The sequence below is a fragment of the Gossypium hirsutum genome, chromosome D01 (assembly GCF_007990345.1).
Source record: "Gossypium hirsutum isolate 1008001.06 chromosome D01, Gossypium_hirsutum_v2.1, whole genome shotgun sequence".
NCBI lineage: Eukaryota > Viridiplantae > Streptophyta > Magnoliopsida > Malvales > Malvaceae > Gossypium > Gossypium hirsutum.
In genome coordinates, this window is record NC_053437.1 from 24,760,009 (window position 1) to 24,777,710 (window position 17,702).

Consider the following 17,702-nt stretch of genomic DNA (forward strand, 5'->3'; position numbering starts at 1 on the left):
TCATTACTTTCAAAATCAAGTTAGAAACAGGGATCATATTATGGGAAAAGCTGTGGTTCAGATTCGAGAGATAGCAGATTACCTGCAAACTTTGGCAATACAGGCTAATACGTTGATTGTGAAGTATGAGTTGGAATCAGATCGGGGACAGAAGTTGGCCTCGTTACTTAGGAGGATCAAGGTCTTGAGTATTAGGGAAAATCCTTATTTGTAGTTCATTTTATGTAAAGAAATGTATTTTCTAATAAAGTTTTCTGAATAAAGTTGAATTAGAATTGACGCCTTTTTGTAGTCATTTCATGCAATGCATTGTATGCATTAAAAACTATTAAAAGGTTCTAATTAATTAAAATCATTCCTCAGTTAACCTGGAAACCAACCAGTCAATTAAACACCGTTACGGTACATGGGCAAAATCGAAAAATATGGACCAAAGATTGGAAAGGCTCGAACAGTTCCAAAAAAAATGCAAGATCAACTTTAGCAGCAAATGCAGGAGCAGCTCGAGAGGATTCAGCAGAATATGATGGACAAGATGATGGAATCTCAAGGGAACATAATGACTCAATTAACACAACTGTTGGCTAAGGGAAAAGATAAAGGAAAGGGCCCTATGGCTAATGTTGAGGAGGGAGAAGATGATGGACCTCTCTATCCTCCAGGCTTTACTCCTCCACATGTGCAGACTCAAGATGAGGTATACCCGCGCAAGCCCTCTATCACAATTGGGCCTCAACAGTTTCAAATCGACGTTGCGAGGCTAATGGATTTCCAAATCGGATCAGGCTCTAATCTCGAGAATAACTCTGTCAATCCTATTATCCCCGATTTTGATGAGGCAGTCGAAAAAGAAAAACAAAAAAAGAATTACCAAAGCAATTAGAGGAAAAATGGAAGTGGATTGAACAGAAATTTAAGGCAATGGAAAGCACTGAGAGATATCGTGGGATTAATGCTAAGGGTTTAAGTTTGGTCCCAGATTTGGTGCTCCCTTACAAGTTCAAGATTCCAGAATTCGAGAAGTATAATGGGACCAGTTGTCCTAAAGCCCACATCACCATGTTTTGTAGGCGAATGACTGGATATGTCAATAACGGCCAATTATTAATACATTGTTTCCAGGATAGCCTCACAGGGGCAGTGTCTTAATGATACAATCAATTGAGCCGTACCAGGATTGGTTCCTGGAGAGATTTGGCACAGGCTTTTATAAAGCAGTACAGTCATGTAGCAGAAATGGTTCCTGATAGAATCACTTTGCAAAAAATGGAAAAGAAGTCAAATGAAAGTTTTAGGCAATACGCGCAAAGGTGGAGGGAGGTTGCTGTCCAGGTCCAACCACCGCTCCTGGAAAGAGAAATGACAATGCTATTTATAAATACAATGAAAGCCCCATTCATCACACATATGTTAGGAAGTGCCACAAAAAGCTTTGTTGACATAGTCATGAATGGTGAAATGATTGAAAGTGCTATTAAGAGTGAAAAGATTGATGCTGGAGAAAGTAACAGAAGGTCGGCCTTGAGGAAAAAGGAAAATGAAGTGAACAATTTGAATACATACAACAAAGCAGTTACGGTGAATTAGTCAAGAAATGTGGTTGCTAATCAGCAGGGTTCATCAAGAGAAGAATCTGGTGTGAGACAAAGTACTAAGAAGCCCCAGTTCACACCAATTCCAATGTCATGTAAGGAGCTGTATCAGAATTTATTCGATGCACACGCTGTTTCCCCTTTTTACTTAAACCCTTTACAACCTCCGTATCCCAAATGGTATGATGTGAATGCACAGTGTGACTACCATGCGGGAATTACAGGGCATTCCATAGAAAATTGTACTGCTTTTAAGAAGCTTGTTGAAAGGCTTATTGATATGGGCGTTGTCAAGGTAAATGATGCATATGGTGTAGAAAATTCGTTACCCAATCATACTGATAATGGGGTAAACATGATAAGTGAAAATATAGGGAAAAGAGTCCAGAAAAATATTGTTGAAGTGAAAACCCTTTTGAAATGGGTTTGGGAAGAGATGGCCGGAAGAGGGTTAATCATCTCGGATTCCGATGAAGCGGGTGAGATTAAAAATTATTGTGAGTTCCATTATGAGGTGGGGCACGAAATCCAAAGATGTGAAGAGTTCAGAGTTCTGGTCCAGATCATGATGGATAATAAAGAAATGGAGTTTTATGAAGAAGCGGAGGAAAAATTAAGGATATGCGCGTCAGAGTCAATGACGAGGATTCCAAAAGTATATCATCCTATGATTATCATCTCGCGCCCTAAAATTAACGAGGCAGGGACACAGGTGACGCCAAAAATCGTGATTCAGAAACCAATAAATTTTTCATATAAAGAAGGTAAAAAGGTCTCTTGGAATTATGAGTGCAATGTAACAATCCCGGGAGGGGAAGCTTCGATCAGTATTACAAAAGGAAATGAAGAGGCGGGTTCTTATATGCATAGTGGGAAATGCTACGATTTGATAAATGCCCGAGCAGAACCGGCAGAAGGAAAAATTTTGATGACAGAGCAAAAGAAGGAGAAGGCAGTTGAATCTAAGCCATTGGTTAATGAGCTAATAAAGGAAGAAGAAGCCAAAGAATTTTTGGAATTTTTGAAACACAGTGAGTACAGTGTTGTGGAACAGCTGCATAAACAACCATCTCGCATATCTGTGTTAGCTTTGCTCTTGAGTTTAAAGGTTCATCGAAGTGCGTTAATAAAGGTGTTGAGCAAAACATATGTAGCTAATGATATTTCCATCAACAAGTTGGATCGGTTGGTCAACAATATAAGTGCCAAAAATTTTATTTTCTTCAATAATGATGAAATACCGTCTGGGGGTATGGGGTCCACTAAGGCTTTGCACATTACTACTCAGTGCAAATGGTACACATTGTTGAGAGTTTTGATTGATAATGGATCCGTATTGAATATATTTCCCTTATCCACTCTTAATAGACTGCCTGTGGATAGCTCACATATGAAGACATGTCAGAATATAGTGAGGGCATTTGATGTAACAGAAAGGAAGGTTATGGGAAGGATTGAGATACCATTGCTGATTGGCCCAACTACTTATGAGGTGGACTTCCTTGTAATGGATATGAAGCCTTCATATAACTGTTTGTTGGGATGGCCTTGGATACACTCGGCAGGGGTTGTACCTTCATCACTACATCAGAAGTTGAAATTAGTATCAGATCGACGGTTGGTGATAATAAATGCCGAAGAGGGTATTATCACGTCAATAACTTGTGATGCACCATATGTGGAGACCAATGAGGATGCAGTGGAATGTTCGTTCTGATTCTTAGAGTTCGTGAATGCAACATTTATTACTGAGGGTACCAGAATTCCAATGCCAAAAATATCCAAGATTACAAATATGGGTCTTCAATTGATGGTGGGAAGAGGGGCTTTATAGGGAAAAGGATTAGAAAGATATCTTCAAGGAGGAGTTGAGGCACCAATGTGAAAGACAAGTTTGATCATTTTGGCTTAGGCTATAGACCAGACATAAAATAGAAGAGAAAGGAAATGGAAAAAAGGCAGGAGAGAAGAAGGGCACACCTGAGTGGAAATGAAGTTAAGTGGGAGCCTATGACTTTTCCCCACATATCTAAGATCTTTGTATCAGGGGGGTTCATTCATCCCAAGCGAAGGAGGCCCAAAAAGGAAAGTATTGAAGAAATTCTGGGAAATGTCCACATCAATGCCATAGACTACGCTGAAGAAGGGACTTTGTTAGGGATTCGCCCTTATGAACCTGGGAGCGAGCTGAACAATTAGACTGCGGAGGAAATCCCTGTAGTTTTTAGAGCTTATCCAGAGTAATGTTCAGAACATTCTTGTTATTTTTATCCTAAAAATGATAGGAATTTCTTAGTGAAATGGGCTTGTGTCTGAACGTCATTATTCTAATAAAATACATTTTTGTTTGAGCCAATATTCTTTTATTCTTTCTTTTATTCTTTTAGATTTTTTTCCACATCATTCTTTTATTTATTCATAATCATATTTTACAAAGATTTATTCATAAATTCATACATTCTTTATATATTCTTTGATATCTATCATAGGTCCTTGGGTATCAATGATATGAATGACACTGCTTCAGGTTCAGAATATCATTTTGAGCAAAACAGGTGTTTAGAGGGATCTCAGGATTTTGAAGATGACATAGACTGTGTTGTATCTCTGAACTTGTTGAGAATGATAGAACCAGAGGATAAGCAAATCCTACCTCACAAAAAATCATTGGAAATGGTGAGCCTAGAGGAAGGAAATGAGGTAAAGATCGAAACTGACATTACCGTAAAGACGAAACAAGACCTCATTGAATTACTTCATGAATTCAAAGATGTTTTCGCATGGTCATACCAAGATATGCCCAGGTTAAGCACTGATATTGTGGTTCACCGTCTTTCTATAAAAGATCATAGGCCAGTTCAACAAAAACTCAAGAGAATGAGGCTCGATATTGTGTTAAAGATAAAAGAAGAAGTCAAAAAGTAATTCGATGCTGGGTTCTTGTAAGAGGTCAAATATTCGGAATGGGTAGACAACATTGTCCCTATCCCTAAAAAATATGGGAAGATGCGAATGTGTGTGGATTATAGGGACTTGAACAAGGCCAGTCCAAAAAATAATTTCCCGTTGCCTCACATTGATACTCTGGTGGATAATACGGCAAGCTATTCACTATTTTCTTTCATGGATGGCTTTTCTGGATACAATCAAATAAGGATGCATCCAGAAGATAAGGGAAAGACCACATTCATCACTTTGTGGGGAACGTTTTGTTATAAAGTGATGCTCTTTGGATTAAAGAATGAAGGAGCAACTTATCAAAGAGCCATGGTGACCTTGTTTCATGACATGATGCACAAGGAAATTGAGGTTTATGTCGATGATATGATTGCAAAATCCAAAACTGAAGAGGAGCATGTTCAAGTTCTGAGAAAATTGTTTCTGAGACTGAGGAAGTTTCAGCTCAAGCTTAATCCAACAAAATGCACCTTTGGAGCCAGATCAAAGAAATTGCTAGGTTTCATAGTCAGTGAAAAAGGAATTGAGGTCGACCCAGAAAAAGTCAAGGCAATACGAGATTTGCCTCCACCACACACTGAGAAGGAAGTTTGAGGTTTTCTAGGAAGATTGAATTACATTGCCCGGTTCATTTCACAACTAACTGAGAAATGTGACCCCATATTCCGTCTTCTGAATAAACATAATCCGGGTGTATGGGATGAGGAATGTCGGAGGGATTTTGACAAAATCAAACAGTACTTGTCCAATACTCTAGTGCTATCACCACCTAGTTCAGATAAGCCATTAATACTGTATTTAACGGTGTTAGACAGTTCCATAGGGTGTGTGTTAGGCCAACATGATGAAGCAGGAAGGAAAGAAAGGGCAATATACTATCTCTGCAAGAAATTCACTGATTGTGAAACGAGGTACTCGTTTATTGAGAAATTATGTTGTGCTTTGGTTTGGACAACACGGAGATTATGACAATACATGTTGTATCACATGACTTGGTTAATATCAAAGTTAGATCCTTTAAAGTATATGATAGAGTCGACTGCTTTGAACGGAAGAATGGCTAGATGGCAGATTTTGCTTTTTGAATTTGACATAGTGTATGCGAGTCAAAAGGCCGTGAAAGGAAGTGCAATAGCTGACTTTCTAGCAAGTAGAGCCTTAGAGGATTATGAGCCTTTGAACTTTAATTTTCCAAATGAGGATTTGATGTATGTGGCAACCACTGAAGGAAATTCCCAAATAGATCATATGTGGAAACTAAAATTTGATGGAGCCTCAAATGATATGGGTAACGGAATTGGGGTAGTCTTGGTATCTCCGAGCGGAGATCATAATCCTATTGCTAGCAAATTGGATTTTTATTGCACGAACAATATGGCAGAATATGAAGCATGCATTATGGGCATTCGTGCAGCTATTGAACGTAAAATCAAAGTGCTAAAAGTGTATGGGGATTCCGCATTGGTGATATATCAACTCAAAAGAGAGTGGGAAACAAGAGACTCTAAACTGATCAGTTATCGAAAGATGGTTCTTAAATTAATAGACGAGTTTAATGACATCACTTTCTGTTACCTACTACGAGACGAAAACCAGATGGCTGACGCATTGGCCACCCTAACCTCTATGATCCAAGTGAACAAGTTAGAGGACATGAAACCTATTCAAATGAGTATTTTTGAAACCCCAGCTCATTGTTGTAGTATTGAGGAAGAGGAAAAAGATTACCATCCTTGGTACCTGAATATATTGCAATATGTGAAAAATTGTGAGTATTTAGATCAGGCGACAGAGAATGATAAGAGAGCATTGAGAAGAATAGCCATTGACTATGTCCTAGACGGGGAAATCCTATACAAAAAAGGAGGGATCGGGTACTATTAAGATGTGTGGATGCAGTGGAAGCTAGAAAAATTCTAGGAAAGGTCCATGAGGGTATCTGCGGAACACATGCAAATGGTTTCACAATGGCCAGGCAGATCATGAGATTTAGGTACTACTGGTCCACTATGGAAAGAGATTGCATCAATTATGCTAAGAAGTGCCATAAATGCCAAATTTATGGTGATAAGATACATGCACCTCCTTCACCTCTTCATGTTATGACTTCTCCATGAATTTTCTCTATGTGGGGTATAGACGTCATTGGGCCAATTTCACCGAAAGATTCTAATGGGCATCGTTTCATCTTTGTGGTTATTGACTACTTTACCAAGTGGGTGGAAGCTGCTTCATATGCAAATGTCACGAAGTCAACAGTTAGCAGATTCTTGAAAAATGAGATCATATGCCGATATGGAATGCCCGAGAGGATCATATCCGATAATACGCTAAATTTGAACAATAGCACAATAGCGGAGGTCTGCATTCAATTCAAGATCAAACATCATAACTCGTCACCCTATCGCCCAAAGATGAATGGCGTGGTAGAAGCAGCTAATAATAATATCAAGAAAATTGTGGGGAAAATAACTGAGACTTACAAAGACTGGCATGAGAAATTACCATTTGCTCTCTTTGCATATAGGACGTCTATCAGGACTTCGACCGGGGCAACACCTTTCTCTCTGGTTTGTGGAATGGAAGCAATTTTACCTATTGAGATTGAAATCCTTTCTCTTCAGGTATTGGCGGAGTTAAAGTTGGATGAAGCAGAATGGGTCCAAGCTCGATACGATCAGTTAAATTTAATAGAAGGAAAAAGGCTAAAAGCTATTCAGCACGGTCAGATGTATCAAAGGCGAATGATGCAGGCCTACAACAAAAAGGTTCATCCAAGAGAATTCCACGAGGGGGACCTAGTGTTGAAAAAGATCCTTCCTATACAAAAGGATTTTAGAGGAAAATGGATGCCAAATTGGGAAGGCTCATATGTTGTAAAGACGGCCTTTTCCGGAGGATCTTTAATCTTGAGTGAGATGGATGGTAAAAACTTGCCAAACCCTGTAAACTCAGATGCAGTCAAGAGGTACTTTGCCCAAAAGGAGGAGGGATCAAGGTGAAAACCCGCAAAGGGCGCTTTGAATCCTAAAAAGAGACTAAGGTGAAAACCTGCAAAGGGTGCTTTCAGTCTAAAGAAAAAGGAGAGGCCAAGGTAAAAGCCCACAAAGGGCGCCTTGAGACCAAAGGGGATTTGAGTTGAAAACCCGAAAAGGGCGGCTCAAATTTTGATCAGAATGGGGCATGTGGTGATCTTGCTATACCTGAATCAACAGGAAAGGGTAGGCGACATCTTGGGGCATCGACAAAGTTCTGTAGATCTCCTAAACACATGTCAAACTCAAAACAATTCTTAGAAGTTTGTACAGAGAAGTTCAAGCCGCGATATCTGGGGCACCTGGTCTTCGTATTACTTGTTGTTCTTGGAATACTTTATTCTTTGTCGTTCTTGGAATACTTTGTTCTTTTCAAGATACTTGTTCTCAATCAATTCCTTTTCTATTTTTTTATCATCTTCGATAATTTAATCATTTCGAGCTATGCCCAAATCAATTCATTTCTTATTCAGTCTTTTTGCAAGCATGTTGCATTAGAATAATGATTAATGGACTAATAAAACTTTCACAAAAGAGGTTTTGCATATTACTCTAGAAGTTTCTAAATAATATAGTAATATGAAACAAGACTATTGTTTAGAATGCACCAAGTTCAAAACTTAGAAATCTAAGAAGGAAAAGTCTAAATTAATACTATCCCTTCGAATTTTGTTGTCAAGATATTGATTGAACAAAATGACAAGATGTCGTGTTGGTAACAAAGTTTAAATGAACAAGCAAGAAATAATCACTGAATAATAGGAGGAGGTTGCTCTTGGAGAAGAGAATTCTTCATTTGTGCATAAGCATTCAAATGATGAAAAGGACCAAAGAGCTTTACATTCTTTATCCTTGGACTGCGATAGGGGAGGTTTGAGAAAATGCCAGATTTTCTACCCTTGGGTTACAGTGGGAGAAAGATGGTACAAATTTTGCATCCCAGTCGATGAAACTTTGAGGTTTTCAGTAGGGGAAATCAAACTAAGTGTTTCTTTGGAGACGCTAGCCGAGCAAGAAAGCGTTGTAGCACGTCAATGACAAAACCTTAATAAACTTCGAGCAATGACAATCTAAGCGATAGAGAATGATCATTCTCGAAAAATGACATTCTGCATTCATGCAAATATCATTCATACATATCTAGTTAGAACCATTTGATTCATTCTTATCATGACATCTTAATCATTAGGCATAATTAGGTTCATAAAATGAATTATACAGGTCATGTTCCCCAGAAAACAGATCGGTGAAACCACAAATTCTATCTCCCTCAAGTTGCAGTGGAGTGGATTGAAGATACAAATCCTATCTCCCTAAAGTTGCAGTGGAGCGGATTGAAGATACAAATCCCATCTCCCTAAAGTTGCAGTAGAGCGGACTGAAGATAGCAAATCTTATCTCCCTGAAGTAGCAGTGGAGCAGATTGAAGATAGAAAATCTTATCTCCCTGAAGTTGCAGTGGAGCAAATTAAAACCAATAATCCTATCTCCTTGAAGTTGCAGTGGAGCAAATTAAACTAACAGATCTTATCTCTCTGAAGTTGCAGAGAGCAGATTGCATCTAGTCTTATCTCCCTAAAGTTGCAGCGGAGCAGACTAAGCAAACAGCTCTTATCCCCCTAAAGCTGCAGTAGGGCAGATTGAAGATGACGTATCTTATCTCCCTGAAGTTGCAGTGGAGCAGATTAAATTCAATAATCCTATCTCCCTGAAGTTGTAGCGAAGCGGATTAAAATGATAGATCTTATCTCTCTGAAGTTGAAGAGAGCAGATCGCATCTAGTCTTATCTCCCTGAAGTTGTAGCGGAGCAGACTAAGCAAGCAGATCTTATACCCCTGAAGTTGCAGTGGTGCAAACAGAAGAAAGAAATCCTATCACCCTATCGTCACAGTGGAGTGGATCAAAACACCAGTTTCTATACCCCTGAAGATGCAGTGGGTTAGAACGAGGCTACTTGAAGAAGAGAAGCACTAAAGAAGTCGAGGCTCAATAAGACTGGGAACAATTGGGCTTTAGTCTTTGCTCCATTCTTGTTACACGACAACGAGCAAAGAGGGGCAGCTGTAAATGGCTCAATTAGCCCGGGCTTGCATTCACAAAGAAAATAATAAACCAAATACAAAAAAATATAAAAATCGAAAGCCTAGAATTATAACCCAATAATAAACAAATGGCCTAAATGTCATTCGCCCAATACTCAGTGCAAACCCTAGCCCAAAATAACCTAAACCCAATAGCAAACAAAATCGGGCAGCCTCCAGCACAGCATCCAGCCGCCGCACAACTCTAAACCAGCACTCCGCCACGTCTGCCTGCAAAACGGACTAGGAGAGTCCAATACCAACACAAGCACAATGTAAATGTAGAGCTATAAAAGGCCCCGATTCTATGCATTATTTTTAGGAGGAAGAAATAAAAAGAAAACAGAAAAAAAACAAGTCAAATATCGGTCTTATAAAGGTAGTTTTTTTATTTTGGCTTATTTATTTATTTATTTATTATTTTATTTATTTTAAAGAAAATGAAAAAAAAGGTTAAAAATCATACCTTTATTGTGGAGGAGGTGCCGATTCTGATGAAAATCAGCGTTCCATGGGTCCGAGGATTGAAGAAAACCAAAAAAATGGTGACTTTTCATTTTTCGGCCACTGTGGGCGGCGGCGCCGTCGCTGGCGGCCGGCAGCTGTCGCGGTGGTCTGATGACCGAACGTTGGCCGGAGGGGGAGGGGCTGAGAGAGAGTTGAGAGAAAAGAGAGTTTTTTTTAAAAGGGGGCTACAAATGATTTTTAGGGTTTTTTTTACTTATATAGACACCCCAAAACGACATCGTTTTGGGCTTGACTTTTGATGCCCAAAACGACGTTGTTTTACCCTTGACTTGCGCATTGACCCGACCCGCTCTGGAGGATTCGTGTGTTTTCAATAAAGGGTATATTTGCTCTTCAAGCCCTTCTGCATTTTTGATTTGTTTCAATTTAGTCCTTTTCGTACTATTCCTTTTATTTTTAAATTGGGCCTCATGTTTTTCCAATTTTCAATCTAATCCCTAGCGCGCTAATCCTTGAAGAAGTGACACGTGTCAAGGAAATGGGTTTATTTCCCATTAGGCCCCCTTTTCTTCACGTACTTTTCATTTCAGTCCTATTTCGATTTTATTTTTAAATTTATTACGAATTTTGCCTCAAATTTTATTCTGATTTCAATATAGTCTTTTAATTAGTTTATTCTTATGTTGACTTAATTAATTTCATAAATTATTTTCCTCAACACTCATTTGTATATTTATTTATTTATTCTCTTGTACTTTTCAATTTAATATTGTCTTGTTATGGGTTGTGTTTTATGTTTTTTTTACTCTTTTATTTTTATTATTTCACCATAATTTTTATGTTGAATCTTGTTTTTATTTTATTTTTATTCTTGAACTTCGTTACTATTATTATTATTATTATTATTATTATTATTATTTTATAGTTTTCATTATTTTATTTATTTATATATTTTATACCAAATTGTGTATTTAAATCTTGTTGTGTTCTAATTTGATTCTCTATTTTTAATATGTTCACAAACTGTTTTCCCTTTCATTATTTATGAATTTATTTATTTTATTTATTTGTTTTGTTTTTTTGGTATAGTTATTTTATGTGCATGCTTTGATCTTATTACCCTTTTTTTATCAATGTTAAAGTAGTGCGTTATATGATTTTCGTAAATTGGTGTTATCATATTTATTATATAACATTTTATTCATGTGGTGTTTCGAATATTGCATTTTTTACCTAAATTTGTAAAAAATTAAAATTTAAAATTGAGGATAATATTTCATATTTTTAGAATTCGAGAAGTCGTTCATTAACTTATGGGGTTTCGATTTTTCGATAAATCCGAATATGCGAACCACTTTTCAAAAGAATATATTTTTAAAATTATCCCGAAAATTAAAAAAGGATCGTGTTTCAACTTACGGAATATGATTTCTTTTCTAAAACCGAGATAATCAAAATTTTAAAAAAATAAAATTTTAGGTGAATATTTCAATTTCGGGATTCAAGATTATATCCTAACTAACGGGGTATAATTCTTTTTCTCAGTGGACGTGAAATACGTTTTTATTTTTAAGTGATTTTAACAAAAGGGATCGTATTTTTTATTCTTTTTCGAATTTTTAATTTTTCGAGAATAAGACTTTAATTAATCAATTAGGTACCAATTTTGGGCGTTACGAGGGTGCTAATCCTTCCTCATACTTAACCGACTCCCGAACTCGTTTTTCTGGATTGTGCATACCAAAAAATTATCATTATAGTAAATTTAAACTTTTATTAAAATGATTGAATTATAAGGTGATCTGGTCACACTTAAATAAAAAGGATTGGTGGCGACTCCATTTTCGTTTTAAAGTCACCCCGTTTTTTTCAAAATAAAAAAATGGTTTCAACAATGGTGAAAAAATCCGTTTAAAAGATCAGATATCATTTAAAACTAATTAAGTATTGAATCGTTACCTTAGTTGATGACAAACCGAGCGTTTGATCGAAAACCCAAAAATCCCAAAAAGTTCAACAATTGAGAAATCTATGGTATTTTTGGTGTTCTTCAAATTTTATAGAGGTTTAAGGCTTGGATATTGATACGAATCAAAATATTAGTGTTCGAAAATCAAAATTCGAATGGGAGAGTAAGGGAGAGCAAGGGATGACACAAGAATGAGGGAGAAGAAAAAAACGTGAAAATAAAACTAGATGAGGGAAGATATAGGGTGAATTCTAAAAATCTGGTCTAATTCCCTATTAAAAACTCTAATTTTTGTCTCTTTTTCAAATCAATCCTATTTTCAAAATTAAAGGTATTTAAAACTCATTTTAAGAAATTGATTTAATTTTCTAAAAACCATAGTCGAAAACATTATCGATACAGCATGTCACAAAATTCTAAACACTCTAAGGCTAAAATTTCTAAATTACCCCTAAAACTCCTAGCCCTTATATGGGGTATTACAACACAACATCAAAGGTTAAACAAGAGCATACTACAACACATTCACAACTATATTCTAATCGAGTCAAAATTATATGTTCATGCTTCATTAATTCATAAATCTAGCATATACTCTCATATGCAATCACAATAAACTCATATATATAATTCATTTTATAATAATTCACTAAGACTAAACAACATATACATGCTTTAATAACTCACAAGTCTAGCTTATATGTTCACATGCATTCACAAGTTAAATGAAAATGAACCAAACCAGGATTACATACACAATTTATCATGAGAACATACTAAAATTTTCATGAAACTTAAATTGACTTATTTAGTATACTATTTACATGTTCATGCATCCATCTCACATCGTATTATCACAATAAATAAGATCACATTTAAAAGATAATTTGGCACATGAGACTATGAAACATAAAAGTAGGCTCTATCACCACACATTATTACACGGATCTCCAACACACCAATTGACTTGTAGAGTCAAACATATCCCAAAAGCATAGCATTTAGCTAACACTCTCCGACACACCAACATATCTCGATGAATGGAGCTTTCCTCACATTCCCTTATCTCTCCAAATTGTCTCGGGGCCTAAATCACAAAACACAAGGGTGGGTACTCACAATCCTATGGCATGCCAACTATATCCAACAGTTTCAAGAGATCATAAGGCCAAAATATCCACAATTACACAATTTTAACTACTGATTTAATGCATATCATCTCTGTTCATATTCATGAATTTACATCACAAACTTGTACACAATGTATGCTTAACGAATTCACATTTAATTGAACTTTAAGTGCCACGGTAATGCTCATTGAGCCATTACATATACAACCACATATGTGTGCATTAAAATCTGTACATAATATATCACATACAATTATTCTCTCATATTACCTGTCATAATAATATCACATTTCACAATTCAGCATATATGTACTTAATGAAAGTCCACTCACTTCCGTTGCATATTTGCATTATTAGCATATCATTATCACTGCCATTTGGCATGTATATCATGTCAACAATAGAACACAATTCGCAATAGTCATCACACTTGTCTCATATCACAATATCGCATCACAGTAATCAATTCATAATTATTCACATAACCACATAATTTGCCAAAATAAAACAAAGAAATAGAAAGCTTACATAATAATCAATCCACAATTATTCACATAATCACATGATTTGCCAAAATAAAACAAAGGAAATAGAAAGCTTACACTCAAAACTTAGGATAGGGGTTTAGGTTATTCCTAAGCTCCCAATCAACACTATGTGTAACACCCTTAACCCGTATCCGTCGCTGGAATAGGGTTACAAAGCATTACCAAATAAATGCAACCTAAAATCATTCATTTCCAAAATTTTTAATAAACATAGCATAATCCATTAATATACATGTATACCGTCCCTTATTCAAGCCCTCGGGGCCTTAGAATCACTTTAGAAATGATTTGGGACTAAATCGAGAACATTTGAAATATTGAATAAAAAGTTAGAAAACTTCAAACTGCAGGGGTCATATGGTCGTGTGGCTAGGCTGTGTGACTCACACGGCTGAGACACACGCCCGTGTAACACTCAAAATAGGGATACACGACTGTGTCCCAACCCATGTTTGTACCCATGTAACTCTCTGTATTGGGTTAGACGACCAAGCCACATGCCCATGTGCCAGGTCGTATGCTAGGCCGTGTAATTGTCAGACTTACAACCTTAAAAACCTACAAGGGACAAACGGTTGTGTCGCATGACACACGCCTATGTCTTAGGCCGTATGGACAAGAAATTGGCCTAAATCAAGTCATTTCTTTCACCCATTTAGGAATGTACGTACAAGCAATATGCACATATAATAAAAGCATAAAAACATACCAAAACATGCATAATAAGACCAATTCAATAGGCCAAAAATACATCCAACCAATATGTCAAAAGACACCTCAATCACAACCAAGCAAATACAACAAAACTTATGCATAATTGACCATAATTCTAACATATACATCTACTGCAATATCATCTCAAAGCATACCATAATTAAGACCTTATAAAGCATAAAAACTTAAGTCACCTACAAGCCAAAACAAACCACAAATATTTACTTTCAAATTATTCTAACCAAACCAAAAAGATACCTATTTACAATCTTAGTAATGTACCTAACAACTTAGTTTAGTATTTTTCCATAATGTACCATTACAACCTATACAGCCACATATACATGCCACGACCCTAGGAACACAAGGACTACCAACATCAAATCATAGTGTGAGCCGTAGATTTGATCCATCCAACAATGATCTACAAAACTATTCAAAAAAATGAATAAGCTTATTGAGCTTAGTAAGAACATAGTATATCATTAAACTTATTAACAATTGAATACAGATCATATTTTACTCAATTCAAGGTTACCAGAGTGTAAACAAGGGCACGTATGTGCAATTCAGGGGTCTCGAAGAACAAACAGGGGCATAAATGTGTAATTTAGGGGTATCGAAGTACAAATAGGGGCACGTATGTGCAATTCAGGGGTACTGAAGTCCAAACAGGGGCACATATGTGTAATTTAGGGGTACCAAAGTACAAATAGGGATACATATGTGCAATTCAAGGGTTAATTAACTATAAGCATTTAATTACATAACTATAATATAAAATATACAAGTAGAAATTCAATTACGTATTGAAATACTACGAACTTACATTGACAACTAGAGCGTAAAAGTACGATCGAGCTAATCCGTGATTTTTGCCTTTCCTCGGTTTAGATTCGGTTGAGATTTATTTTGATCTAAATAAATAATTATATTCAATTAAGTATTTCAATCAATCTCAAACATTCAATTCAATCCATAATCCATATTTATACATAATTATAAATTTTCCCCTAATAATTTAACTTTTCACAATTTAGTCCTTAAACTCAAAAATTGAAATCTAAACATTTCCATCCCTAACTCATGCTATTCAGATTTGTTATGAACCTATATCAACTCATACAAATCATCATTTCACAATTTAACCATGATATTTTATTACTTTTACAAATAAATCCCTAAATGACATTTTCATCAAAAATCAATTTACAAAACTTGTTTATTTCACAACAAAGACACATAATCTTTCATTAAACCTCAAAAAAAATACAAACATGCTTATGAAAAAACCCTAATCCTTTAACAATTTTGCAAATCAGTCCCTGGGCTAGATAGTTTAAGCTACAACGATCCCGAAAACATAAAAATCATTAAAAATGGGACAAAATCACACTTACATGCAAGAGAGAGCTAGCCGAATGTTCAATGTGCAATAATGGAGGGTTTTCTTCCTAGTTTCAGTGGAGCATCACACTAAAGAATATGACATCTTCATTTTAGGCTATTTTATATTTAATTATTTATTAAGTTACTTTATTAAACTTTAGTTAAAACTATATTAAACCTTAATTCCTTGCCCATCTTTGTCCACTACCAATTTAAATGGTCTATTTACCATCTAAGTCCTTTCACTTTAAAGTTTCATAGCTATTTGATAGCTTTATCTACTAGAACTCTACTTTTGCACCTTGTACGATTTAGTCATTTTCACGAAATTAAGCATGCAAATGTCAAAATTTCTTAACGAAATTTTTATATGATCTTACTAAATTCCATAAGCATTAAAATAATAAAATAAATATTTACTTGTCAAATTTGTGGTCCCGAAACCAGTTTTCTGATTTCAATGAAAAACATGTTATTACACTATGAATCGTGTCTACTAATAGCAATTCCAAACACTTATTGTTCACGCTTTCGCCTAGTGGTCGAAAGCTCAAACTAGCTCTTCTTTCCTTTCGTCTTGCTCGTCGAAGGCTCCAACACTTTTGTATCTTCACCGAAGTTAACCACACAATAATCATGATTAAAATTCAACTATAGAAACTCTTAAAACAACCAAAACATAAGCCTAAGCTAGTTCCTCTTGGAATCAAAACTTTCGATATAGCAAACTTGAAACTTAAATATCTCAATCTTTACTCATTATCATTGCCTATAATTGATTCCAATCATCTAATTATAAATCTAAGAACAATTCTTAACCTTCAAACTACACAAAATTACCCAAATTCATGGTTTTGAAATTTCGACGTAAAATAGGCATTTTTCATGAAAACTTAATAAAACCTTAAAATCTCTTAACAAAACTTTAGGGAAAGTTTAGAAACCTTATAATCGCATCAAAAAAAAGTTGAAAAACACTTTGAAACATCTTTTTTATGCAAAATCTCGAATTTCACCATTAACAACCTAATTTTTTTTACTTTTATTCATATATTTCGATTCAATGGATAAAAACTCAATTTAAAAGGATAGATATCATGAAAAACCAATAGAAAAACAAAGCATTACCTTAGTCGAAAAAGAATCAAGTGTTTGCTCAAAAATTCAAAAACCCAAAAGTTAAGTAATAGAGAAATCTATGGTGTTTTTTTTATGGTTTTTATGGAATTCTAAAGAGGTTTAATATTACGAGGATGAAAGAAATCAAAGGAATGAAGGTTGGGAATAAAAAATCAATGAATAGGGCTTCGGGAATGCAAGGGACAACAACACAAGTGAAAGGGAAAAAATTGTCATATGTTTTGTGAAGATAGATGGGAAAATAAGGTATTTTTAAAATTTTGGTATAATTTCTTTATAACTACTCCTATTTTGAAATCTTTTACAAAACAATCCTTATTCAAAATCAAAGGTCTTTTGAAACTCATTTTTAAAAATTGATCTAATTTTCTAAAAGCTATAAACAAAGACATTTTTAGTCTACCACAATTTAGAATTTTCTGAACCTACTTCAAGCCAAAATTCCCAATTTACCCTCAAAACTTCTAGGCCCAATTTTGGGATGTGACAAAGACGGGATGAGGCAAAATTTGTAAGTTTTCTTAATTTCTTCAAATCTCTAAATGTTAACTTGCCTCTAATTGATTTAATTGAAAAAGTTCCTAAATACGCCAAGTATTTAAAAGAATTATGTCTCGGTGTAGGAAAATAAAAACACGAGAGCAAGTTAATGCAAGCGCCATATGTAGTGCAATTAT

The 17,702-nt window shown here is 35.5% G+C and overlaps 2 protein-coding genes across 2 annotated transcripts; both read left to right on the forward strand.

Moving 5' to 3' along the window:
- The first annotated feature begins 1,446 nt into the window (after positions 1 to 1,446).
- LOC107921654 (uncharacterized) lies at positions 1,447 to 3,791 on the forward strand. The gene is made up of 3 exons (XM_016851483.1): positions 1,447 to 1,542; positions 1,615 to 3,298; positions 3,640 to 3,791. Exons 1-3 carry the CDS (start codon positions 1,447 to 1,449, stop codon positions 3,789 to 3,791), a joined length of 1,932 nt encoding a protein of 643 aa, XP_016706972.1.
- Positions 3,792 to 5,948: 2,157 nt separating this feature from the next.
- Positions 5,949 to 6,434, forward strand: LOC107921655 (uncharacterized). The gene has a single exon (XM_016851484.1). It carries the CDS (start codon positions 5,949 to 5,951, stop codon positions 6,432 to 6,434), a length of 486 nt encoding a protein of 161 aa, XP_016706973.1.
- The last annotated feature ends 11,268 nt before the right edge of the window (positions 6,435 to 17,702 follow it).

Bases quoted from the DNA above. Each gene is read 5' to 3' on its own strand.
- LOC107921655 (XM_016851484.1), top strand. From the start codon at position 5,949: ATGGGCATTCGTGCAGCTATTGAACGTAAAATCAAAGTGCTAAAAGTG.
- LOC107921654 (XM_016851483.1), top strand. From the start codon at position 1,447: ATGAATGGTGAAATGATTGAAAGTGCTATTAAGAGTGAAAAGATTGAT. The intron at 1,543-1,614 runs GTGAACAATTTG...GCTAATCAGCAG, and splicing joins TGAGGAAAAAGGAAAATGAA to GGTTCATCAAGAGAAGAATC. The intron at 3,299-3,639 runs GTTCGTTCTGAT...TCTTTGTATCAG, and splicing joins CAATGAGGATGCAGTGGAAT to GGGGGTTCATTCATCCCAAG.